Source organism: Trachurus trachurus, assembly GCF_905171665.1.
Source record: "Trachurus trachurus genome assembly, chromosome: 15".
Lineage (NCBI taxonomy): Eukaryota > Metazoa > Chordata > Actinopteri > Carangiformes > Carangidae > Trachurus > Trachurus trachurus.
The window spans coordinates 900,001-925,634 of record NC_139906.1 but is presented as its reverse complement, the minus strand read 5'-3'; the positions used below and the strand labels follow the sequence as shown (position 1 = coordinate 925,634).

The 25,634-nt window shown below is 43.7% G+C and overlaps 2 protein-coding genes across 2 annotated transcripts in view; one reads left to right on the top strand and one right to left on the bottom strand.

Annotated features, from left to right (window-relative positions):
• Nucleotides 1-428: 428 nt before the first annotated feature.
• On the bottom strand, nt 429-10,551 carry aifm2 (AIF family member 2; the record flags this gene model as incomplete). The annotated part of the gene is given in 9 exon segments (XM_083987775.1): nt 429-611; nt 3,378-3,578; nt 7,411-7,563; nt 8,417-8,525; nt 9,320-9,412; nt 9,493-9,612; nt 10,158-10,273; nt 10,378-10,531; nt 10,534-10,551. Coding segments are annotated over 9 exon segments (1,116 nt in total). The 3' UTR covers nt 429-459.
• Nucleotides 10,552-23,190: 12,639 nt separating this feature from the next.
• Nucleotides 23,191-25,634, top strand: part of ninl (ninein-like) — a gene marked incomplete at its 5' end in the record, with an annotated part of 65,781 nt that continues 63,337 nt past the window's right edge. Inside the window, 3 exons of the mRNA XM_083988687.1 lie at nt 23,191-23,373; nt 23,900-23,996; nt 25,364-25,566. Coding sequence (XP_083844813.1) covers nt 23,191-23,373; nt 23,900-23,996; nt 25,364-25,566 — 483 coding nt within the window. The remainder of the gene's footprint in view (nt 23,374-23,899; nt 23,997-25,363; nt 25,567-25,634) is intronic.

Genomic DNA, 25,634 nt, shown 5'->3' with positions numbered 1-25,634 from the left:
CACGTTGCCATGACGACACCATGATGTCATGTGATGTCATGTGACCTCCTTAAAAACTGTTCCAGTGTTTATTATTATTGTTATTATTGGTGAGTATGTATTGGACGTATGAAGGCAGCTGATTGGCTGCTGGACGAGTCTGAACTCTGACGTCGCTTCACTTCAGTTATTTATTTAATCACTCGGTGAATATTTATTGTTTTCTACTTTGTTTGTATGTTCAGAGGGTTGTTGTTGACGTGTTGAAGCTGCACAAACAAGACGACGGCAAATTAATGTTTTTATTTATTGTTGAAAAAAATAAAGTCACAGTTTATAAACTTTTAGTCCGTGTGTTTGTTAGTTCGTTAGAGTGTGTGTGTCAGGTGTGTGTGTGTCTGTGTTGGTGTGTGTGTGTCAGGAGTGTGTGTGTGTGTGTATCTGTGTGTGTGTGTCTGTGTCTGTGTTGGTGTGTGTGTGTCAGGGCTGCGTCTGCTTCATCTCCCTCCAGCTCTTCCACAGCAGCAGATCTCGGCTCTTCGCCATGGCGACGACGCACCGCGGCAGCCTCAGCCCGTTGAACTGCCCCACGCCGTCGTCTCGGCCCATCGCCACCAACATGGTCACGTTACCTAGCAACCAGAAGCAGCATCGGTCAGCTCACTGACCGTACATAGATGTAGTAGGATATAGCCTACTGACTAGATGGCGCCTTCTGCTTCTCAGCGTACGTCAACACGGCGGCCATCTTGGTGAGGGGTTTCTGACCATAGACATATAAACGTCTGACCAGCAGTCAGACCCGGTCGGACCCTGTAGAACATGTTTCACTGTATTTATGCATGTAGGTGTGTCTGAGTATCTAAGTGTATGTTTAACACATAAAAAATGTATTTTGTTGTATCATAAAAATCTGTCTGACATTTATAATAAACCAAACGGCTTGAAAATCGGTTGAATATTCTGTGAGTTATGGTGATTTTAATGGTTGATAGACCTCTGATGCAGGAAGTAGACACGGCTTCCCCCTGACCAAGATGGCCGCCGTGTTGATGCATTCCACTCGATAGAGCTGCCGAAGCGGAAGCAGGAAGTAGCGGCGCCATGGGACCTCAATCGAAAAGTCTCCATACAAATGAACGGGAGTCAAAGTTTTATTTCGTGATCCGTTTGAATTGTGCCATGAGAAAGAAATATGTCCTCTACCTGTTTAAAACATCACGTTTCATGAAGAGAAATCAGCAGTTTATCGTAAAACGGCAACAGAAGAATGTATTTAGTGTGAAGACGCTCTAGGACTACAGATCTGTGTCCCACAAAAAATACGTCACCAACTGAGACGGGAAAGGGCGGCATGTGGTGTGTGACGTCACCTACGCGACCTGTAGTCTTTCTGGTTACGGACTCTTCGGAATTTTATTTTACAATCCACCACTTTATTTTCCCATGATCCATTGTGTCACACCACAACGGAAGTTGGTTTTCAACCCCGTAGTAGAATTCTAGCGAGCGGCTAACTGGTAGCGTTAGCGGCTAACAGTTAACTGGTAGCGTTAGCCACCGGTGTAGGCACCAAATGTGGGGGCTCCGGGCTGCCAAAACCGTTTTGACTAAATCTGGGCCCGTATTCCTAAAGATTCTAAGAATCCTCTCAGAGAGCTCCTAACTTAACCTAAAAATTCCTAGCAAGGAGTTTTAGCTTAGGAATGATTCCAGAACACTCTCAGAGAACTCTGAGCAAGGAGTGGACAGAAACTCCTATCTTAGTGAGGAGGTGTGGTTGACCCCCGTTGCTAGGTATGAGTCATCATTTCAAACGCTGTGATTGGTTGATCCTAAAAGTTAGATAAAGAGCACCCGCCCCATGTGTTGAGGCTATAGTCCTCACTGCAGGTGGCCTCCTGTCTCTCTCTCAACTGTTCTGTCAATTAAAGGCCAAAATGCCCCAAAAATATACTTTTGGTGATAATGGGCAAAGGATGGACCCTCAAATCAATAAATTTAACCATGAAATCCAATCTTATGAAGACTGTGTAATTGTAAAAATTATTTCACATAAAAGAAAATATCTGTTAAATGAATAGTAAGCTATACTTTAAAATTATCCTACAAAATGTGTGAAAACTTGAACAGTATCCACATAGTGAAACTTAGATTTATTTGCTTATATTAATTACCATGCTGGTAATTTTTGCACTTTCAACTTTCAACATTTCAACTCAATTTGGTATTAACAAGGGTAAAATGGCTCAGCTTTCATCAGTGTCTGTGATTGCTGACCGGCCTATAAGAAGCAGTGTTGGTTGGCTTTGAAATCTACCACAAACCAGTGAACAGCAATGGAGAAGAAAAGAACAAGGAAACCCAACTGGACAGAGGAACAGAAACAATCTGTAGTGTTTCATTAATTCACTGTCATCCAGTGTTTGGAGAATATCTCTCCTGCCTCTTCTGTCTACCATTTTGTCCTCTGCTTAGGGAACTCCTAAGCCACTTAAAAGTCCTCTTCCCTACTCTTAACAGATCCCACCTTAGGAGCTCTCTTAAGAGCTAGGATTCTTTAGGAATAGGCTTTTATCTTTACTAGGATCTACTCTTAACTTTTAGGAGAAATTCTAAGAAAACATCATGATTCTAAGAATTTTCTTAGAATTTGGCCACTAGGAGCAACTCTTTGCACTAAGAATCTTTAGGAATACGGCCCCTGATGTTTTGTCAAGTCTACAAAATGAATTACCGAACAAACACCACCACCTCTGTGTGCACGCCTCTGCAACTAGTCATGGCTATCGTAGCCGTTAGCTTCGCTGCTGCTGACAGCTAACAGCGGTAGCTAAGCTAACAGCAGGACGTCAGCTGTTAAAACCCTCCCGTTGTCGGACACAACATGAAACTACTCCAGTTAGCTCAGTCATGTTGGAACTCAGATATCCGCTTCATGGGCTGTTTATTGAGTTATTTAAGACACTGCTAACGGCTAACAGCTAACGGTTAGCCCAGCTAACGTTAATCTAAAATGTGATGAATGGAGTGTCATGGCGACACCCAGCGTCGTTCTCCGGAATGTGGTGGATAGTTTTACAACAAACTGCTGATTTCTCTTCATGAAACGTGATGTTTTAAACAGGTAGGGGACATATTTTTTTTCATGGCACAATTCAATCGGATCATGAAATAAAACTTTGACTCCCATTCATTCGTATAGAGACTTTTTTCGAATTGAGGACCATGGATGTATTATATTTGAGGACCCATGGCGACGTTACTTCCTGCTTCCGAGCTGCCTGGGAACGCAGCATCTAGTCAGTATATCTATGACTGACCGTACAGACAGGTGTGTGTGTGTGTGTGTGTGTGTGTGTGTGTGTGTGTGTGTGTGTGTGTGTGTGTGTGTGTACCTGTGTGATAGGACGTCAGCTTCTTCCCTTTCAGACTGTTGATGATGTTGCCGACGGCGACGGCGGCGTGCAGCGAGGCGTGGTACGCCAGCTTCGGCTCCTTGACGTCGGCGCAGTCGCCCACGGCGAAGACGTTGGAGAAACCTTCGACCTGCAGGTGCTGGTTCACCTTCAGGGCGCCGCCGGCCGCCACACAGCCGCCTGCAGAGAGGCTAACAGTTCCCATAGGCTGCCAGTGTTGGTGCTAAGCTAGGCTAACAGTTCCCATAGGCTGCCAGTGTTTGTGCTAAGCTAGGCTAACAGTTCCCATAGGCTGCCAGTGTTTGTGCTGAGCTAGGCTAACAGTTCCCATAGGCCGCCAGTGTTTGTGCTAAGCTAGGCTAACAGTTCCCATAGGCTGCCAGTGTTGGTGCTGAGCTAGGCTAACAGTTCCCATAGGCCGCCAGTGTTTGTGCTAAGCTAGGCTAACAGTTCCCATAGGCCGCCAGTGTTTGTGCTGAGCTAGGCTAACAGTTCCCATAGGCTGCCAGTGTTGGTGCTGAGCTAGGCTAACAGTTCCCATAGGCTGCCAGTGTTGGTGCTAAGCTAGGCTAACAGTTCCCATAGGCTGCCAGTGTTGGTGCTAAGCTAGGCTAACAGTTCCCATAGGCTGCCAGTGTTGGTGCTAAGCTAGGCTAACAGTTCCCATAGGCTGCCGGTGTTTGAGCTGAGCTAGGCTAACAGTTCCCATAGGCTGCCAGTGTTTGTGCTGAGCTAGGCTAACAGTTCCCATAGGCTGCCAGTGTTTGTGCTAAGCTAGGCTAACAGTTCCCATAGGCTGCCAGTGTTTGTGCTAAGCTAGGCTAACAGTTCCCATAGGCTGCCAGTGTTGGTGCTAAGCTCGGCTAACAGTTCCCATAGGCTGCCGGTGTTGGTGCTAAGCTAGGCTAACAGTTCCCATAGGCTGCCAGTGTTGGTGCTAAGCTAGGCTAACAGTTCCCATAGGCTGCCAGTGTTTGTGCTAAACTAGGCTAACAGTTCCCATAGGCCGCCAGTGTTTGTGCTAAGCTAGGCTAACAGTTCCCATAGGCCGCCAGTGTTTGTGCTGAGCTAGGCTAACAGTTCCCATAGGCTGCCAGTGTTTGTGCTGAGCTAGGCTAACAGTTCCCATAGGCTGCCAGTGTTTGTGCTAAGCTAGGCTAACAGTTCCCATAGGCTGCCAGTGTTGGTGCTAAGCTAGGCTAACAGTTCCCATAGGCTGCCAGTGTTTGTGCTAAGCTAGGCTAACAGTTCCCATAGGCTGCCAGTGTTGGTGCTAAGCTAGGCTAACAGTTCCCATAGGCTGCCGGTGTTGGTGCCGAGCTAGGCTAACAGTTCCCATAGGCTGCCAGTGTTGGTGCTAAGCTAGGCTAACAGTTCCCATAGGCTGCCAGTGTTGGTGCTAAGCTAGGCTAACAGTTCCCATAGGCTGCCGGTGTTGGTGCCGAGCTAGGCTAACAGTTCCCATAGGCTGCCAGTGTTTGTGCTAAGCTAGGCTAACAGTTCCCATAGGCTGCCAGTGTTGGTGCTAAGCTAGGCTAAGAGTGTTGGTGCTGAGCTAGGCTAACAGTTCCCATAGGCTGCCAGTGTTTGTGCTGAGCTAGGCTAACAGTTTCCATGGGCTGCCAGTGTTTGTGCTGAGCTAGGCTGCCGGTGTTGGTGCTGAGCTAGGCTAACAGTTCCCATAGGCTGCCAGTGTTTGTGCTGAGCTAGGCTAACAGTTCCCATAGGCTGCCAGTGTTGGTGCTGAGCTAGGTTAACAGTTCCCATAGGCTGCCAGTGTTGGTGCTAAGCTAGGCTAACAGTTCCCATAGGCTGCCAGTGTTGGTGCTAAGCTAGGCTAACAGTTACCATAGGCTGCCAGTGTTGGTGCTAAGCTAGGCTAACAGTTCCCATAGGCTGCCGGTGTTTGAGCTGAGCTAGGCTAACAGTTCCCATAGGCTGCCAGTGTTTGAGCTGAGCTAGGCTAACAGTTCCCATAGGCTGCCAGTGTTGGTGCTAAGCTAGGCTAACAGTTCCCATAGGCTGCCAGTGTTGGTGCTAAGCTAGGCTAACAGTTCCCATAGGCTGCCAGTGTTTGTGCTAAGCTAGGCTAACAGTTCCCATAGGCTGCCAGTGTTTGTGCTAAGCTAGGCTAACAGTTCCCATAGGCTGCCAGTGTTGGTGCTAAGCTAGGCTAACAGTTCCCATAGGCTGCCAGTGTTGGTGCTAAGCTAGGCTAACAGTTCCCATAGGCTGCCAGTGTTTGTGCTGAGCTAGGCTAACAGTTCCCATAGGCTGCCAGTGTTTGTGCTAAGCTAGGCTAACAGTTCCCATAGGCTGCCAGTGTTTGTGCTGAGCTAGGCTAACAGTTCCCATAGGCTGCCAGTGTTTGTGCTGAGCTAGGCTAACAGTTCCCATAGGCTGCCAGTGTTGGTGCTAAGCTAGGCTAACAGTTCCCATAGGCTGCCAGTGTTTGTGCTGAGCTAGGCTAAGAGTTCCCATAGGCTGCCAGTGTTTGTGCTGAGCTAGGCTAACAGTTCCCATAGGCTGCCAGTGTTGGTGCTAAGCTAGGCTAACAGTTCCCATAGGCTGCCAGTGTTTGTGCTGAGCTAGGCTAACAGTTCCCATAGGCTGCCAGTGTTTGTGCTGAGCTAGGCTAACAGTTCCCATAGGCTGCCAGTGTTGGTGCTAAGCTAGGCTAACAGTTCCCATAGGCTGCCAGTGTTGGTGCTGAGCTAGGCTAACAGTTCCCATAGGCTGCAAGTGTTTGTGCTAAGCTAGGCTAACAGTTCCCATAGGCTGCCAGTGTTGGTGCTAAGCTAGGCTAACAGTTCCCATAGGCTGCCAGTGTTTGTGCTGAGCTAGGCTAACAGTTCCCATAGGCTGCCAGTGTTTGTGCTGAGCTAGGCTAACAGTTCCCATAGGCTGCCAGTGTTTGTGCTGAGCTAGGCTAACAGTTCCCATAGGCTGCCAGTGTTGGTGCTAAATCCCTATAGTCATAGCAAAAAAATTGTGTTTTTAAAGGTTGACTATGTAGAAATACAAGATCAACAACAGAAAAAGAATTCCAGCAGTCGATTGCCAGACCGTTGCTAGGTAAAACGGGCCGTTGCTAGGGACTCCGCTCTGATCAGAGGACAGCAGAGGAGGAGAACTAAGCAGGATATTTACCTTATGTTTCATTTTTACCGTCATTAACAGCAGAATAAATGACTTGTAGCTTGTTACAGGGACAGTGGAGGCTCTCTGCTGCTGCTCAGAGCCTCCGCTGTCACTGCTCTCGTCAAGTTGGAAAAAAAAAAAAAAAAAGGAGCTCCGTGGCACCGAAAGTCCGCGACGATAAACGTGTTTATGACAGATAAGACTACATAAATACACCCATCCTAACAAGTATATGATAATCCATTGATCCACCGATTGATTATTAAAAAGGCTTGGTTGGAAACAAACGCATACGACCGGGAGGAGGCAGGAAAACAGCGGAGAACTGAGCCACATGTCGGCTACAGGCAGGTACGAATGTAAACAGAACGTTGACAGAAAGTCAGTTGTCGAGCCCGTCAAAAAAATTAAAAATAATAATTCAGACTAAAAAAAATGTTTTTGTGGAAAAGCAATACTTTCATTCTGTACCCCTCTAAAGGCCCCATGGATGTATTATTTTTGAAAAAATATAGCTTTTAATAAATATTCTACATATTCAACCTTTAAGTTAAAAAAAAAAAAAAATCTAAATAGTGAAATTTATCAAAAAAAAATGTTTTAAGACATCTAGAAAAAACTGGTAAAATTTAAAAAAAAATAAAGTGACACAATTTCTCAAAATTGGTGGTAAAATTTCAAGAAAAAGTTGAGGGCTAGGCTAACAGTTCCCATAGGCTGCCAGTGTTTGTGCTAAGCTATGCTAAAGGTTTTCCCACACTTTCAGTGTTTGTTCTAAACTAGGCTGTGACCTTTGACCTCCTTATCCTGTGTGTGTGTGTGTGTGTGTGTGTGTGTGTGTGTGTGTGTGTGTGTGTGTGTGTGTGCTCACTGAGGCCCGAGGCGTAGGCAGCAGAGTTGACCTTGATCCCGGTGCAGCTGATGATCAGGTCCGTGGTCAGAGAGTCTCCTCGCTCCGTCGTCACCACCGTGTTCCTCCGCGTGACGTTCAGGGGCAGCTCGGACAAACCGCTCACTTTCTGTCCTGAAAACAAAACACACCACCAGAACTGGTGTAGGTACCAAACCAGATGTGTCCGGGGCGGCAACTGGCGATGACGTGGCACATGGTGATTGGTCGTGGTGGCGTATTGCGTTACTTGGATGCTACCGTGGATGTTAGCGAAGTTAGTCACTTTGCCCCATAGTAAATATTGGACTCATCTGTCACAAGCCACATCTCTTCTCAACAGTTTGACATGAAAATGGCGATTTTCAGACGGACAATTCAGGAGAAAATGAACTTAGTTCCAGACCTGTCTCAACAACACACTCTCGCCAGATTTGGCTCAGATCTCCATGGCAACGCTAAACAAACGTTCATGAACGCCCGCGCTAATTACAGTATTTTAATCATTTTCGTCACTGTTAGTTGTGTAAATGTTTAATGTTATCATTAGGGTGTGGAGGCTGATGCACACCTAAAAAATCTTGAAAAACAGGTGCGTTGGAGCATAGGTTAGGAGTGAACAAAGGAGAGATTCAAAAATCTCTGCTTGAAAAAGGTCCTGTGGACCGAAACGTTGTTTGTTTTCTTTTGCAAGTGACTTGACAGTGTGCGGGACCCTAACCCTTTTTTTCCTTTTTTTTTCTAATGTTATCATTAGAAAATATAAATAGCTCACTTTCGTCTACCTACAACTTTTATAAATCCTCACGACCAATCACGATGCGCCACGTCATCGCCAGTCGCAGCCCCCGGACACATCTGGCAGCCCGGACACATTTGGTACCGACACCGGGTCTGGACTGGACCAAGTCTCATCAGAACCGGTCTGGACTGGACCAGTGAAGGTGTGAACAGGTGAACAGGTGAACAGGTGAACAGGTGAACTCACCCAGCAGCAGCTCCACCCCCTTCTCCAGCAGAACCTCTTTGGCCTGACGCCGGACGCTGGGCAGCAGCCCAGGGTCGGCCAGACCCACTCTGGAGTGGATCAGAACCACCTGGGGGGGGGGGGGGGGGGTTAAAGTTAAAGTTTCCATCACAGGTTTCACTGAGTCAAAGCCATGTTTCTAAAGTTTCAAAAAAGTTACAATTTATTATATTTGCAGGACTGACTGCTGCTAAGAAAACCATAATACACTCAATTACACTTTTTTTTTTCTCTTCTCTTACTAAAATTTTTAATGGCAAGGCAAAGGCATTATGTTTGTAATGTAATATTTAAATTGTTCAATAAAAAGTTTGTCACAAAAAAAAAGGTACAATTTCTGTTTGCAGGTCTTTCCACTGACAGGTGTTTTTGTGAATGAGCTGTAACTCTGGTGAAGTCTAAAGGTCTCATGATGTAACAGAAGGAACTGTTGTTTGTTGTTCACGGGGACACGTTACTGTGTGACACCGCCTCAGTTATCAAATTCAACTAATACCCCTTTCCCACTGGCCAAAGAAACTGTTTAAACCCGCTAACAATCGGCTTGTGGTGGCAGTGGGAAAGGCACACCGAGCTGCTTCGAACGACTCGGCAAGCGACCCGGGTTAAAATCGCCTTCAATCGGCTTGGCTCTTGTTTTGTTCTCTCTTATCACAGTTTATCTCAGTTCATTAACGTTTTTTGGTCGCTGTGTTGTGGCGTTAGGTCCTTCTTGTCTTGTGCTACGTCATGTCTTTATGTTTGTCACAATAAAAAGAAAAGAAAAAAATGTTTCCATGACACTTCTGTGATACACTTTGATATCCTGAGAGAGATGTAAAAATGTTGTGCAGATATTTGAGAGGTTTTGGTTCAGGTTCAGACCTTCTTGTGTGGATACTCCGTCTTGATCTCAGCAGCCATCTCCACGCCGGTCGACCCCCCTCCCACCACCAGCACCGAGTCTGCAGCCTGGACCTGCACACACACACACACACAGGTAAATAAAACAGTACAGACTCTGAACGTCAGCGTCGGTCCCGTCGTCGGTATCGAACCTGCGAGGCGAACTGCTCGTACGTCTCCACGGCGCTCCGGTACGACGCCTCCGTGTTGAACTTCCCAGGAAACGGACCGTCGCTGCCGGTGCAGAGGATGAGGTGGGAGAACTGGATCTCCTTAGGAAGTGGATGTAAACTGTTAGCCTAGCTTAGCTTAGCACAAACACTGTAAGTGAATGGGAACTGTTAGCCTAGCTTAGCACAAACACTGTAAGTGAATGGGAACTGTTAGCTTAGTTTAGCACAAACACTGGAAGTGAATGGGAACTGTTAGCTTAGCTTAGCACAAACACTGGAAGTGAATGGGAACTGTTAGCTTAGTTTAGCACAAACACTGGAAGTGAATGGGAACTGTTAGCTTAGTTTAGCACAAACACTGGAAGTGAATGGGAACTGTTAGCCTATCTCAGCACAAACACTGGAAGTGAATGGGAACTGTTAGCCTATCTCAGCACAAACACTGGAAGTGAATGGGAACCGTTAGCTTAGTTTAGCACAAACACTGTAAGTGAATGGGAACTGTTAGCCTAGCTTAGCACAAACACTGTAAGTGAATGGGAACTGTTAGCCTATCTTAGCACAAACACTGGAAGTGAATGGGAACTGTTAGCCTATCTTAGCACAAACACTGGAAGTGAATGGGAACTGTTAGCCTGGCTCACCCGCCCCCCCTGCAGGACGACCCTCTGTCCCTCGACGTCCACTCGCTCCACTCGGCCCTGGACGAAACTGTCTCCAAACGTCTCCGCGAACGGGATGAACGTCCTCTGAGCGAAACCTGGAGACACGGGGTCAAAGGTCAGCGTGATGTCACAGTCAGGTCAGGTCAGGTCCGGTGTGTGTGTGTGTGTATGTGTGTGTGTGTGTGTGTGTGTGTGTCACCTGGCTGCACCGACGCCCTCAGCGCCGCCACGTTGTGGTGGAAGGCGTCTCTCATGTCGATCAGAGTGAAGCTCAGTCCTGCAGACTGAAGCTGCTGAGCCGCCGCGATGCCGCCGAAGCCGCCGCCCACCACCACCACGTGGGCCCCGCCCCCCCCGACACCTGGCCGCCCATCTACACACACACACACACACACACACACACACACACACACACACACACACACACACACACACACACACACACACACACACACACACACACACACACACACACACACACACACACACACACAACCCTTTAAAATGGAGGTCACTTTACTCTGTGATGTCATCAGCATCTGGATTAACACTCAAGCCGTCGGGGCGTCGTCTTACAGTTTTTCTCAGTTGCTAAAACACTAAACCCTGTTGTCTGAACCAAATTCTCAGTTGCCTGAACCCACTGATTGAACCAGTCACTTTTCACCTGTTTAGACTTTAACAACTCACCAACACATTTTCATTGTGATGCACCTGTTGTTGCATAATGCTGAGCACAGGTGGCAAAAGTCAAACACAACTAAAGCACAAGTTTCACCGGTTGAACACAACAACTCAAAACTGATCACACTTGTGTCCAATGATGTGAGGGAACATACAGTATATACATACTAGCTATATATGAGCCAGTTCAGGATGAGAAATGATGCTGTGGCTGAGTTCTGCACTTCTCATTTCTATATTTTTGTACTTTATTTTTACGTAGGCTTACTGCAGATAAGTGCTCAATGCACAAGATTTCTCTTTGTTTTTGTAAAATGCACAGGATTTCTGGTTTTTGTACTTTTTTTTTCTGTACTATGTACAAGTGCTAAATGCACAGGTTTTTTGTTTTGCAAGAGGAGAAGATGAGAGACGACAGGGTGAAGGAAGAGAGGATGAGGGAGCGAGGGAAGGATGAGGGAGGGAGGGAACTTACAGTTTTCTTTTAACTCTGTTGATTAGTGGTGCACTGTCCCTATGAAATAAACTAATAAATGAAAAATGAAATGATGAACTGGGAAGAAAAAAGAAGAAGGAAGGAAAAGGGGATGAAATGGATGTGGAGAGGGAGGGAGGAGGGTGAAAGAAAGAGAAGGAGAGAAGTGCTACAGTGTAAATGCACAGGTTTTTTGTTTTGCAACATGCATTTAGCTACAGTGAAGGAGAAACATTTATTTCTACAGCTTCATGTGCTGAGCCAGGTATGTGCACACACACACACACACACACACACACACACACACACACACACACACACACACACACACACACACACACAGGGCCCAGGAGAGCTTGTCTGCTTGAGCCTCTGCCCCCTTTCTGCCTCACATGCATGTCCAGAGAGAGAGAGAGAGAGGGAGATAGAAGCTGCTGCCTCGTCCATAACTCCGTGTGTTGCACATAGATAAGACGTGACAGTGGAGCGACTTTAAACCTTGTGAGTTATTGCCACCAACACACAGGGCCGTTGCTATGAATTCTGGGCCCCCTTAAAGAATACTAAAGTGGGCCCCTCTTCCTAACTTTTCCAGTTTTTTTCTTAGACTATGTATGTATTATAGTTTTTTATTTAGCCTACTTTGTTTTGATGCTAATGCAGCATTACACTGCAAAAACTCAAGTATCTTAGCAAGAATATCTGTCTTATTTCTAGTCAAAATGTCATTTCTAGTCAAGACAAATCTCATTCTACTTAAAATAAGACTCATCACATTAAAAGCAGCTTGTTTTTAGACACTTTTTACTTCTTTCAAGCAGATTTTCACTTGAAATAAGTAGAAAAATCTGATAGTGGAGCAAGTTTTTCTTCCTTATTACAAACACAAAAAACATGTTTTCACTGGCAGATTTTTCTATTTATTTCAAGTGAAAATAAGTTTAAAACAAGTGAAAATGATCTAAAAACAAGTTAATTTTTAGGTAATGAGTCTTATTTTAAGTGGAAAGAGATTAGTTTTGACTAGAAATGAGACATTTGGACAAGAAATAAGACAAATATTCTTGGAAAGATGTAGAGTTTTTACAGTGTAGGCTACTATGAGTATTAGTCAGGGTCTTACGCAGAATAAATCAGTCATACAAAGATTAGACTACTGGGGTTTTTTATGGGCCCCACTGGGCGCTGGGCCCCTAGAGTTATCATCACCTTTCTCCCCAACACCACTTCCTTGTCGGTTCTGACAAGTCGCCGTCCACTTATTCAACGAGTTTAATAAGAGTCATATTTCAGAAAAGCGCCCATTTGTGTTTGTTTAGCTCACTGCTTGTTACAGTTTTTCTCGATATCTAAGACACATTTCACTAAAACTTCTCTCCTTTTCTCTAAACTGTGAACACAAACCCCCAATTTTCAAGCTACATTCAGAAAACCTCAGACTCTTCTTGCAAAACCAAACTTTCACCTCAAAACAGTTCAATCTGTTCTCAAAACTGAACTATGTTGTCAAATCAAAATTAAAAACACTACTGAGCAGTCACTAAACACTACATAGACAAATAGAAAACACAAAGCTCAGCACATGAAGCTGTAGAAATAAATGTTTATCCTTCACTGTAGCTAAATGCATGTTGCAAAACAAAAAACCTGTGCATTTACACTGTAGCACTTCTCTCCTTCTCTTTCTTTCACCCTCCTCCCTCCCTCCCCACATCCATTTCATCCAAATAAAGTACAAAAATATAGAAATGATCACATCATTGGACACAAGTTGTGCTTTACTTGTGTTTGACTTTTGCCACCTGTGCTCAGCATTATGCAACACAGGTGAAAAGTGCTGATGGTTTTGCCAAAAGAGAAGAGAGACTGATTCAATCAGTGGGTTCAGGCAACTGAGCATCTGGTTCAGACAACAGGGTTTAGTGTTTTAGCAATTGAGAAAAACTGTAAGAGTTAAGCCCCGCCCCCTCTCCTTTCTAACATCACCTGAATGTAGTGACCAGCAGCAGCAACAGGAGGAATCACTCACTCAGCTTCATTTCACTGACTATCTGAATTTGTTTCCAGATGTTGAGTTAGCGGTATTTGTGACGTTGCTGTTGTAAATGTTGCTGCTGTTCTGAAACATGCACAGTAGCTAGCAGTCACAGTCGTCATTCCTTGGTTTTGTCACATATATAGATGTGTATCCTACTTCTATTTTGCACTTGCACTCACATGATTTTTTTTCCTGTAAGCCATGTTACCCCCAACAATATTGGCCTTAGCCTACCAGTTCAGAAGTCATGACTCTGTTTCAGGAAGTTGGGAAATTGGTCCAGCGTGTTGACTGCAGTCCTGAAGGCGTGCAGGCTTTCTCTACCGACTAAATACTAACTGTCATTTAATTTTATTTATTTATTTTTGATATTAAGGCCTGAAAAAAATTGTACATAGCTACTGCCCTTTTCTGATGTTGAGCCCCTGCCCCTCTATAGTCATGTCCCTGTGCTGTGTTTTCTATTTTTCTATGTAGTGTTTAGTGACTGCTCAGTAGTGTTTTTAACTTTGATTGACTCGGGGCACGGTTTGACAACATAGTTCAGTTCTGAGCACCAGATTGAACTGTTTTGAGGTGAAAGTTTGGTTTTGCAAGAAGAGTCTGAGGTTTTGTGAATGTAGCTTGAAAATTGGGGGTTTGTGTTCACAGTTTAGAGAAAAGGAGAGAAGCTTTAGAGAAATGTGTCTTAGCAATCGAGAAAAACTGTCAGCGCTTTCATCACTTCCTGTTCCCTCGTCAGTACTCAGATCAGGTCTGTGGTTAAAGGGATAGTTCAACATTTTGTCAAACTGGCCCATTGCCCATAATCCCTATAGTCATAGCAGTAGGTTCGTTACCTTTAATTGTCGGTGCAAGCTGTTTTTAGAACGGCGGAGCAGAGCCGTGAGCTGCTCAGAGCTACGCTACGGAGGCTCATTATGGGATTTATTGGTTTCCCTCCTCATCAAACTCATCAAATACACACAATCCAACAACTCCACAACGCTCTGGTGGACAAGTTGTGAGCTGCACATTCACCACGCTATGAGATAATAACACAACGTTACCACACAGAGTTGTTTTAGAGGGAAATTCATGCAAAACCACTGATGCACGTTGCCTTCAGGGACAGTTTTTCAGCAAGCAGTCATTTACAAAGTTCACTTTGATGAGAAAATCATTATTTTTGGCTCCTTCTCTCACAATAATACATTTAACATAATTAATCTCTTCATATTACTAAAGGTAAATTCCATATACATTAAGTCAAAATGTCCAAGGCAACCCCCCTCACTCCATTATTTTTAATTGAATTAAAAATATACTTAAATCCAACAAAAAATGCTCATCAGCTATTGAATTTTATTCAAATAACATTAAGTGAAGTTGTCTGTCATTTTAATTTGCCCTGTTTTTTTTCATTTCATTTCCTTTCTTTCTAAAATAATATTTCTATTTATTAGACCTATTTAATTTGATTCACATCATTCCTATATTTCTTATATCTAAATCTAATCTAATCTAAATAATTTGATCATCTCTAACCTTATCATTTCTGTTTGATTTGTGCCTTTGTCATGTCTTGGAGTGTCTGTTGCTTTATTTTATTTTTTATCACTTGTTCATACTATTTGGATGATTTATTATCTAATGAAATTAAAGTTAAATCAGAAGTAAGCGATCCGGTGGTTTTGTCTAACTTCCTGTCAGCAGATGGAGTTAGCAGTCCCCGCCCTCGTCCCTACGTCACCACATTCAGGCGCATCCCTTGGCTGCACACACAGAGAGGACTGCCCCTTTATGCCGTTCTCTCTCCTCATTGGATAAAGGTTGTAGGATACTAGGAAAGTTTTCTCCTGGGCTCAGAGCAGAGCAGAGTGACTGACAGACCCGTGTTTCAGACCAAACACTCTATAGAAGTGATTGCTGTCGGAAGATACAACTATTTAAGACTTAAATTAACACAAATATTCACCTTACTTCTGCTTTAATTCATTTAATTTTATTCACATCATTCCTATATTCTTATATCTAGACTAAATCTAAATATATCTATATAATATATATAATATAATCTCTAACCTTATCATTTCTGTTTGATTTGTGCCTTTGTTATTTTTTTTTATCACTTGTTCATACTATTTTAGAGTAAAACTTCACATTTCTGTCCCCTCCCCTCTCCCCCAGTAACTTCCTGTGTTGAGCCCCCTGTGGGACTTGAACCTGTGTCCCACTCCCTGCTGCTGCTGATGTCACAGTTTCCTGACAGCACGTGAACTCACCTGGCTGTGACTGTGTGCAGGTGAACGTGTGTAGCAGTGAAGTGAACGCTGCCTGCGGGACTCGGGACTCGAACCTGTTGGATCAGTTCCTCCTCTGGTCTCACGCTGCTGCTGCTGCTGTTGCTTCTCCCTGTTCGGCTTCTGCTCCACTCAGCCCCGCCCTGACGTCACCGCTCTCTCCACCAATCACAGCTCAGAGGGGGCGGGGCCAGGCCTGCTGCTGCCTTCAGGGTCTGCAGGGAAAAATGAACCCTAACCCTATTATATTATATTATATTATATTATATTATATTATATTATATTAGATTATATTAGATTATATTAGATTATGTTATGTTATATTATATTATATTATATTATATGGAAATACACAATTTGGTTCAAATGACATACATAAAACAAGCTGTAGAGTAGTATTATATTATATTATATTATATTATATTATTCTTCATTTCAAAACACATAGTCTATATGACAATTAAGAAAATTAAAAGACAGACAAAGAATGGGAGGAGGTACATTGTAGGCTACATTAGGCTACTTAACCATAAGTTACCATTGTCATTAAAAATACATTTCATATGAGTAGGCCTATACTCAAACCATACATATAAATAAAACACATGTGAGACAACATTTACTTAAAAAAGGGTTAGATATTATATTACATTACATTATATTATATTATATTATATTATATTATATTATATTATATTATGTCAGATTTAACTCAATCTCACCAGTGAAAAACAGCCTTTACAGACTGTTTGACCTTTGACCTGAGAGGCAGCGACTCTGATCCTGGGTAAGAGGTCAGAGGTCATCCCAGTCAGATCATAACGATGTTAATAATCAGAGTTTTATAACATGAGCTCATCACAGACTCAGACTCTGAGTGGAGACACTTCACTCACTGACTGATCAATAAGAGACGACGCTGTGGTGGAGGATTCTGCTGACAGACAGTGAACGCATCATTTATACAAACACTCTTTATATAAGAGTTTTTGTGAAACCATTAAAATCAATTCTGTTCACTCTCCAGCACATGATGTCACACAACAACTTAAAGTTTTAGTTTTTACAAAACCTAGAAAATAAAAAACCAGTGGACTGGACCAAACCAAACATTACATAATATATAGGCTGTATAGTGGCATGACAAGATGTTTTCTTCTTCAAAAGTTAAACAGGAAGCATTCCTTTTCACTATTTGAAACAATATCAGGTTTTTTTTTTGTGTTTGACTATTTTAAAATGAAAAAGGGGAAATGACACCCTGCAAAAGAATGAGGTTCATTCAATCAATTCAATTCAAAGAACTTTAACCCTCTATGGTACCATGTTGCCCTCAGGCAGCAACATACCACTTTTTGTCCTGTCACATCTCCACAATTCATCCCATTTAATGCTGTAATACTTTAAAAAAGAGAGGAGGCCTTAGAGAACCAATAACAATGCTTTAATTTATCACATGACTTTCAAGAAGCCACTGAAACCCTTTTTACAGACTTTTTCAAAGGAAACAGGTTTGCCATTTTGCTCCACTAAAACGGTCTGAAAACATACAGTAACTTCCTGGCCCTTTTTCATCTGGAAATTTTTTTTTTTACACTAATAGATTAATAAAGTTTAATTTTTTAATAGTTCCATGCAATTTATTTACTTATTAAATAACATAATAATAATAAATAATAATAAAACAACGTACCATTATAGAAAATTGCAACGTTGCCTTGAGGCGACAGTGGACCATTATGGAATCAATATTACATTATGAGACTATGGTAGTGTGTGTTTAGGTGTAAATATAATGTTCAAAAACATATAATTCATCATAATTTTGTTTTTTATCCTTAATAAATGTGATTTTGGATGCAGTAAAGTAAACATCAGGCTATTATGATGATGATGAGGAAGATGAGAATGAGGATGAGGATGAGGATGAGGCCAGTGAAGGTGAAAGTCTACAGAGACTGGTGTTTCTAATACAGTAGATGATGAACCGTAATAGTACAATGTTGCCTACAGGCAAAACTTCCAAAAAAAAAAAAAAAAAAAGTCTTTAGATTATGTTTATTTAGTCTATTTTGAGACATAAAAACACTCCAAACATTTTTTTCCCCACTGGCATCATAATGCAGCGTACCATAGAGGGTTAAGAGCGACAGTGCATACACAGGTGAAGCTCAGCTGCACAGACAGACCACAGACGGAGTACTGACTGTCTGTGTGTGTGTAGGACAGCGCCCTCCTGTGGTTCACCTCCGCCACTGCAGCGCCATTTAATCTCATTCTCACTTTCACTGGAGCATCAACGTGTAGAAGTGACACAGCGCGAGGCCGGAAGAGGAGCCACGGACTTTCAGAATAAAAGCCTTTTATTTATTTATTTAGAAAATAAGGGACAATGCGTATTTATGGACATTTGAATGTAGAGTAGAGAAGAATAAGACAACAATAGATGATATAAAAATTAACTACTAGTAGTTTACACTATTTACAAAGTGCCCAGCAATAAAGTGTTGGTGCAGTTGGGGTAAGTTGAATATGGACAGACCAGGGTTTCTATACAAGGTTTACAATGTAAAGACAATCTTTATAATTCATGACCCTTAAATGATTAAAAAAATATAATTTCCTTTTTTGTCAATTGGACTGGAATTCTTCTTCTTTGCAGGACTCTAATCTGGTCTTTTGCATTCTGTTTGCTCATTCAACAACAAAATAATGAACATAACATGTCGGACATATAATCAAACATTCACAAGGACAAATACAACATATAACATAAACCACCTGCTACACCACATTGTACAAAGGTGCACAGATACAGAGCTCCATGATTCAACACTAAACAGAGGTAAACAAATCACACATTCTCTGTCATACAACTTCATACATTACAAGATGTGTGGATTTATTACGCCTGAATTCATATTGCACTTATTTTTTTTTATCTTTGTTGGTTCAGCAGTAAGAAGATGAACTGAGATACAAAAGAGTGTTCGAATTTATTTTGTTTGAAAGAAAGAACTCAAAAAGTTGATATCAGTAGCAGTAGGCTACATGTGAAGAAGAGGAAGAGGAAATGTTTCTGGACGACCTGATCATACTCGTTCCTGAAAGGTGGAAAAAAAGACTGTTAATTGATGTTAGTTAATATAAACAAAGGTTAATCTAATTTCAAGCAGCAACAACAGAGGAAAAAGCGAGCAGGGTATGTGTATGGTTATAGGCTTTTATTGTGAAGGCTGTGACCGGAAGCGCCTCCCGGTGCAGCAGCCGCAGCTTCAGTCGGTCGGTGGTCGGTCAGACTCGGTCGGTCGGTGCTGCTCCGTTACTCCGTTACTCTCCGTTCATGTCGGTGTGTTGTTGGACCGGAGCAGCGGAGAGAGACACGGTGATGGAGGAGACGTGAAGTTTCACCGGAGGAAGAGGAGGAGGAGGAGGAGGAGGAGAAGAGGAGGAGAGGAGGAACTTTCCCGCGGTGAGAATAACCAACATCAAAACTCCCGTTAGAAACATTGTTACATTGTTACCGGGAAGTTACCGACAGATGTTTCCGTTAGTGACGCAGCTGCTGAAACGAGTTCTTCTGCTGCTTCTTCTCAACGTTTCAACCCGCTTGACCCGCATGCGTGTGTGTCTGTGTGTGTATATGTGTGTGTGTTTCTGTGTGTGTGTGTGTGTTGTGGTTGGTTTGTGAGTCCATTGTCCGCGCGGCGGCTCTCCGTTCCCATGGTGAAGCTGCTTCTTCAGCAGCTCGCGAGACCGTCCGGGACTGAGCCGAGAGGTGTTCGGTGTTCTCCGGTGTAAAGTTACCGCCAAATAACAACAAACTAACGTTTGTAAATGCATTTGTTTAAAAATAAAATAAATAAAAAATAAAATAAAATAAAAAGACTGGGGAAAAGAAGATATAAAAACAGGAGGGTTGAATATTTAAATTTTAAAACAGAGGGACACTGATATTAATATTTAATACAAGAATAATAAATTATTAATAGAAAATAAATAATAAATATATGTGTAGCCTATATATTTATATTTCTTCTTATTTATTATTTTGTCTTTTTTTTTTTTTAAAGCTGAACAGAAAAGAAAATTGAATTTCATAAAATTAGTGTAATAACTCATCTATCAGACCATGGAGGCCAAACTTTGTGCAAAATTCTATTTTTGAGTGAATCCGGGGTGAAAGTGCGGTATTATTTTTTTCACATTGGATAATGCAGGCGCACGGATTATACGTCACGTTGCTCACAATTCAATCATCAGCCACTGATATTTGATTCGTCATCTGTCAATCAAACGTCTGACACACACACACACACACACGGAGCTCGGTCTCGCCCCAAACTTTGAATATCCCGCCCACCCGATAACAACCAATCAAATTTGTTTTCCTTACTCGGGTAAACTCGTGTTTCAGCTCGTGAAAACTCGGCGCGACAAACGGCCATTTCTGAACACCTTTAAAGGGACAACGAGGAGTAAAAGTCTGATATTAATGTGGATGAATCTCCGTTACCACTTGTTAATGGTCCATTTTAGATAAATCTATGGTTTTGTCTCTATGGTTATTTTGTTATTATTAGTGGTGGTGGAAATGCTGGGCGAGCCGACCAGCGTTTCTTTACTTTCGGTTTCGTGGCGAGTCATGAGAATAACGCCGCTGAATCTCCGTTTATGGTGGGAACTACGACGGTATGTGATCGTCTTCCAACCTCTGACTTTAATTCTTGATGAATGAAAACATTCTTATCTTATATTAACGTTGAAAATACATAAAGTTATGAGACGTTAAACACATTATTAAACACTATGATGATCGCAGCTTATTAACAGTTTATTATTGATCATAGAGGAGGATTTAAAGCTACTTTAATGTTTGGTGTCAGATCAGTGCTTTTTTGTTTTGTTTTGTTTTTACAGTGTGGCAGAGCTACACTCTTTCATTAGTGATTCATTTCTTCAAATGAGTGATTATTTACTTAAAGCAGAAGTAAGTGATATTTTTGTGTTAATATAAGTCTTAAATAGTTGTATCTTCCGACAGCAATCACTTCTATAGAGTGTTTGGTCTGAAACACGGGTCTGTCAGTCACTCTGCTCTGCTCTGAGCCCAGGAGAAAACTTTCCTTGTATCCTACAACCTTTATTCAATGAGGAGAGAGAACGGCATAAAGGGGCGGTCCTCTCTGTGTGTGCAGCCAAGGGATGCGCGTGAATCATAGACTGTAAAAAGAATGGACGTAGCGTCCGTGACGTCCCCCATTGGTTCTGGGGAGTCGTTTTTGTGACTCTGATTGGCCGGCCGAGAACCCGCCCACTGGCCTCGAAGCAGCTGTCCACGGAGCTGCTCGGACCTGTCACTCAACGTTTCCGCGCCCTAATTGGCCAGAGTTTTAACCTAATAACAGTAAAACGGTAGAGTTAAAAAAAAATTCACCCCCCTCAGAGTGTGTGCGGGGGTAGAAACTATCGATTGAGAAAAAAAAACGTTCTGACACCAGGCTTTTAACATGTTTACTGAGGATGTAAAATCGGCGATTTTAACATGGGGGTCTATGGGGAATGCTCCCTTCTGACACCAGCCCCCAGAGGAAGAAGAGGGGATTGCAGTTTTTTGAACGCGGAAGTGAGCTTCACTTCTCAGACCCACAACTGCCCCCTTGGCGTGAATGTGGTGACGTAGGGACGAGGGCGGTTATGGTGCGTTCAAGGCAACTCGTAACTCGTGTTTTTCTGACCTGTGAAGTCGTACCAGTTCGATCTGGTACGAGTTCACGGGTCAGAAGTTACGAGTGGCCGTTATAGTGACTTTCACAGGTAAAACAGGTCGGAGAAACACGAGTGGGTTGCCTGGAACGCTACAAAGTCGTAAGTCGTGACTTGAAGCTGTAATTTACGGTTTCAAAAGCCTGCCTGGAACGCAGCATTAGCCAAAACCACCGGATCACTTACTTCTGCTTTAAAAAAGAAAAGCCTGTGCAGTCACAGTTTTCACATGTCAACATATTTGTCCTGACTCATGTGTATTTCTGTCATTGTACCAAGTGAAAAGTGAAAGTGGAGCAGAGCAGAGCGGAGGGTAACGACAGGAAGTCCAGACGATCTGTGAATAAACAGATCTAGAGTCAGATAACCAGGAGATTCTAGTGAACGTTACATCACAAACTAAAGTCTGTCACCGACCAGAGATGAGGAGGAGGATGATGAAGCAGCAGATTATTGATGATATAACACACACACACACACACACACACACACACACACACACACACACACACACACACACACACACAGGAGGAGGAGGAGCAGATGTTTCCAGCTGCTGTTTCTGATGATAATCGTCATGGCGACGCCCAGAGCAGGAAACATCTCAAACATCTGAACCATGTGGAGCTCAGGCCTCGCATCGCCACGGAGACGCTGCTGCTCCACCTCAGACCCAGACCAGTTCACACCAACACCATGGTTACCGTCTGAACGACCAGGGGGCGGGGCTTCAAGCAGCGCTGCAGATGTGTCCACTCAGGCTCTCTCAGTTTCTCCCGCTGTGAGAATCCCGCTCTGCAATTGGCTGCTGCTTCGGCGGCAACGATCCTCATTTGCATAAAGTTGAGCTTCTCTCAACTTAAAGCAGAAGTAAGCGATCCGGTGGTTTTGGCTAATGCTGCGTTCCAGGCAGGCTTTTGAAACCGTAAGTTACAGCTTCAAGTCACAACTTACGACTTTGTAGCGTTCCAGGCAACCCACTCGTGTTTCTCCAACCTGTTTTACCTGTGAAAGTCACTACGAGTTACGAGTTGCCTTGAACGCACCATGACGTCTTGTCAGCCGATGGAGTTAGCAGTCCCCGCCCTCGTCATGGATCTATTGGTCCTCGTCCCTACGTCACCACATTCAGACGCATCCCTTGGCTGCACACACAGAGAGGACTGCCCCTTTATGCCGTTCTCTCTCCTCATTGGATAAAGGTTGTAGGATACAAGGAAAGTTTTCTCCTGGGCTCAGAGCAGAGCAGAGTGACTGACAGACCCGTGTTTCAGACCAAACACTCTATAGAAGTGATTGCTGTCGGAAGATACAACTATTTAAGACTTAGATTAACACAAATATATCACTTACTTCTGCTTTAACTACTGGTTGATTCTCCCTCATGTGTTCATCACCTGCTGTCGTCTGGTTGCAGACTTTACTACATCAACACAGCATCACTGTCTGATCAATATCTCATCAGTATCTGATCTCTGTCTAGGGCTGCAACTAACCATTATTTTGGTTGTCGACTAATCAATCAATTATTGTTTCAATTAGTCGATTAGTCACGATTATTTTGGCCGCATCTATTTCGACTTTGGTTTTACCTCATGTTCTCAGAGCAAATTAAAAACCCATTTTGTAACATCACTGTTTAGAAATTGTTATTGTAATGAAACACAGATTACATGTGTGTGTGTGTGTGTGTGTGTGTGTGTGTGTGTGTGTGTGTGTGTGTGTGTGTGTGTGTGTGTGTGTGTGTGTGTGGTCCAGGCTGCTGGGATGGAGGATGAGGAGCAGAGCCGCTACGTGGCTCAGCTCAGGGCCGAGTTCGACAGCTGTGACACGACGGCGTGCGGCTTCCTGGACCGAGAGCAGCTGACGGCGCTCTGCACCAAGCTGCACCTGGACCAGCACCGGCCGCTGCTGCTGGACTCGCTGCTGGGCCAGCGCTCCTACGCCACGGTCAGTCCACTAGGGTCCACATAGGTCCACTAGGGTCCACTAGGGTCCACTAGGGTCCACATGGGTCCACATGGGTCCACATGGGTCCACTAGGGTCCACTAGGGTCCACTAGGGTCTGGTCCACCTGGACCAGCACCGGCCGCTGCTGCTGGACTCGCTGCTGGGCCAGCGCTCCTACGCCACGGTCAGTCCACTAGGGTCCACATGGGTCCACTAGAGCCTGGTTTCCACTGTCAGTACGGTACGGAACAGTACGGATCGGTGCGGGTACGGTTCGGGTCGGATATGGTCAGCTTTGTGTTTCCATTGTATAGAGGGGACCTTCATGGACCTTCAGGGGGGGCGGAGTGCGTTTCGAAGTGCCAACGTTGACTTACGACACTGGCTCAGAGTGGGCAGGGCTTCAGAGGACGTGGGCGGAGCTTCAGGGGACGTGGGCGGAGCTTCAGGGGGTGTGGGCGGAGCTTCAGAGGGAGTGGGCGGGGCTTCAGAGGACAGGTGTTGATGTGTCTCCGTGTCCCTCAGGTGAACTTCGAGGAGTTTAAAGAAGGCTTCGTGGCCGTCCTGTCTCGCTCTCTGGACTTCAGCACATCGGAGGACGACAGCAGCTACCTGGAGCCAGGTGAGACACGGGAGGGGGCGGGGCTACACAGGAGGGGGCGGGGCTACAGACCCTAACCTTAAAGGGGTAGTATCGTTTTTTTTAAAGTGGGGTTGTATGATCTACAAATAGCCCCTAAGTACTTTAATTGCAGTAGAAGACTCTCTGCACTCCTCCCGTTAGCAACGCCAGCCCATAATAGCCCTGCCCAGAGGTTTACAACATGTTGTGAACAGACCCAAAGAAACGGCCTATTTTCATGGCCTAAAAGAGGTTTTACCTGAAAAAAATACACAGTTCCATTGTTCGCTATAATATAATTTTTTCCAGCCCTTCAAAGTGCAGGAAAAACACAGTTTTTATTTGGACCTAACCAACTCACGTATCCCTCCACCCAGGGTTAGCGCCCGCCGATCAGCAGTTGGTTAAAATTATAACAATGGAACTGTGTATTTTTTTTCAGGTAAAACCTCTTTTAGGCCGTGAAAATAGGCCGTTTCTTTGGGTCTGTTCACAACACTGTATGTTGTAAATCTCTGGGCAGGGCTATTATGGTCTGGCGTTGCTAACGGGAGGAGTTTTTTTTTTTTATTGAAGTAACTTCAAAATACAAACATTTAAGGCACATTGGTAGTGTATACATTCACAGTGCTGAATCAGCTATCTTGATCAATCAACAAAAAGAAAAGAAAAGAGAACGTGAGAGTCTCAGTCCAGCAAAGAAAATAACTTTAGGGTATTTTTGCTTTTCATGTAATACAAAGATTTTTTATACATTCTGAGTTCGTTTATCCATCCATTGAAGTGGGGTTTCACTTTGAGGTATTTGCATCTGTTGATGAAGTGTTTCCCAAGGGAAATTAAAATGTTCACCAAAAAGTCCAAGTTCTTTTCCTTTAACTGTAGTCCAACCTTGATCCACATCCAATTTAATGGGGGCAAAATAATGTGTTTAGATAACAACCAGTTTTGAAATGAAGTCCAAAATTGTACAACACACTCACATTCAAAGAAAATATGTTCTACTGTTTCGATATCATTCTCACAAAAACCACACATATTATTATCCAAATTAAATCTAATATGTAGGAAGTGGTTTGATGGATAAATGTCATTCAGTATTTTAAATGTGATCTCTTTTGTTTTCTGAGGGACAGGATAAGACAAATATCGCTTTCTAATCGTTCTTGCTTCCACAACATTGTAATCTTTCAAAATATATTTTCTTTTTAGTTGACAAGGGGCTAACGGGAGGAGTGCAGAGAGTCTTCTACTGCAATTAAAGTACTTAGGGGCTATTTGTAGATCATATAACCCCACTTTTAAATAAATGATACTATCCCTTTAATCAGCATTGATCAGTGTGGTGTTGACTCTGTTCTCCTCAGTCGTCCCAGAGGAGGTGAAGCCGAAGTTCGTGAAGGGGACGAAGCGTTACGGCCGCCGCTCTCGTCCCGACAGTAAACACGACGCCGCCCTGAACGGCGACTCAGAGGACTCGCCGCCGTCCAGGACCGAGGCCACGGACTCGTCACCGGTCGGCGTCCGCAGAGCCAAGCTGAGACGGTCCACGTCTCTGGAGAGCGTGGAGGTGAGGACGCACTGTGATGAGGTCACTGATGATGCTGTTACTGCTAATCACAGGCTAACAGTAGCTAA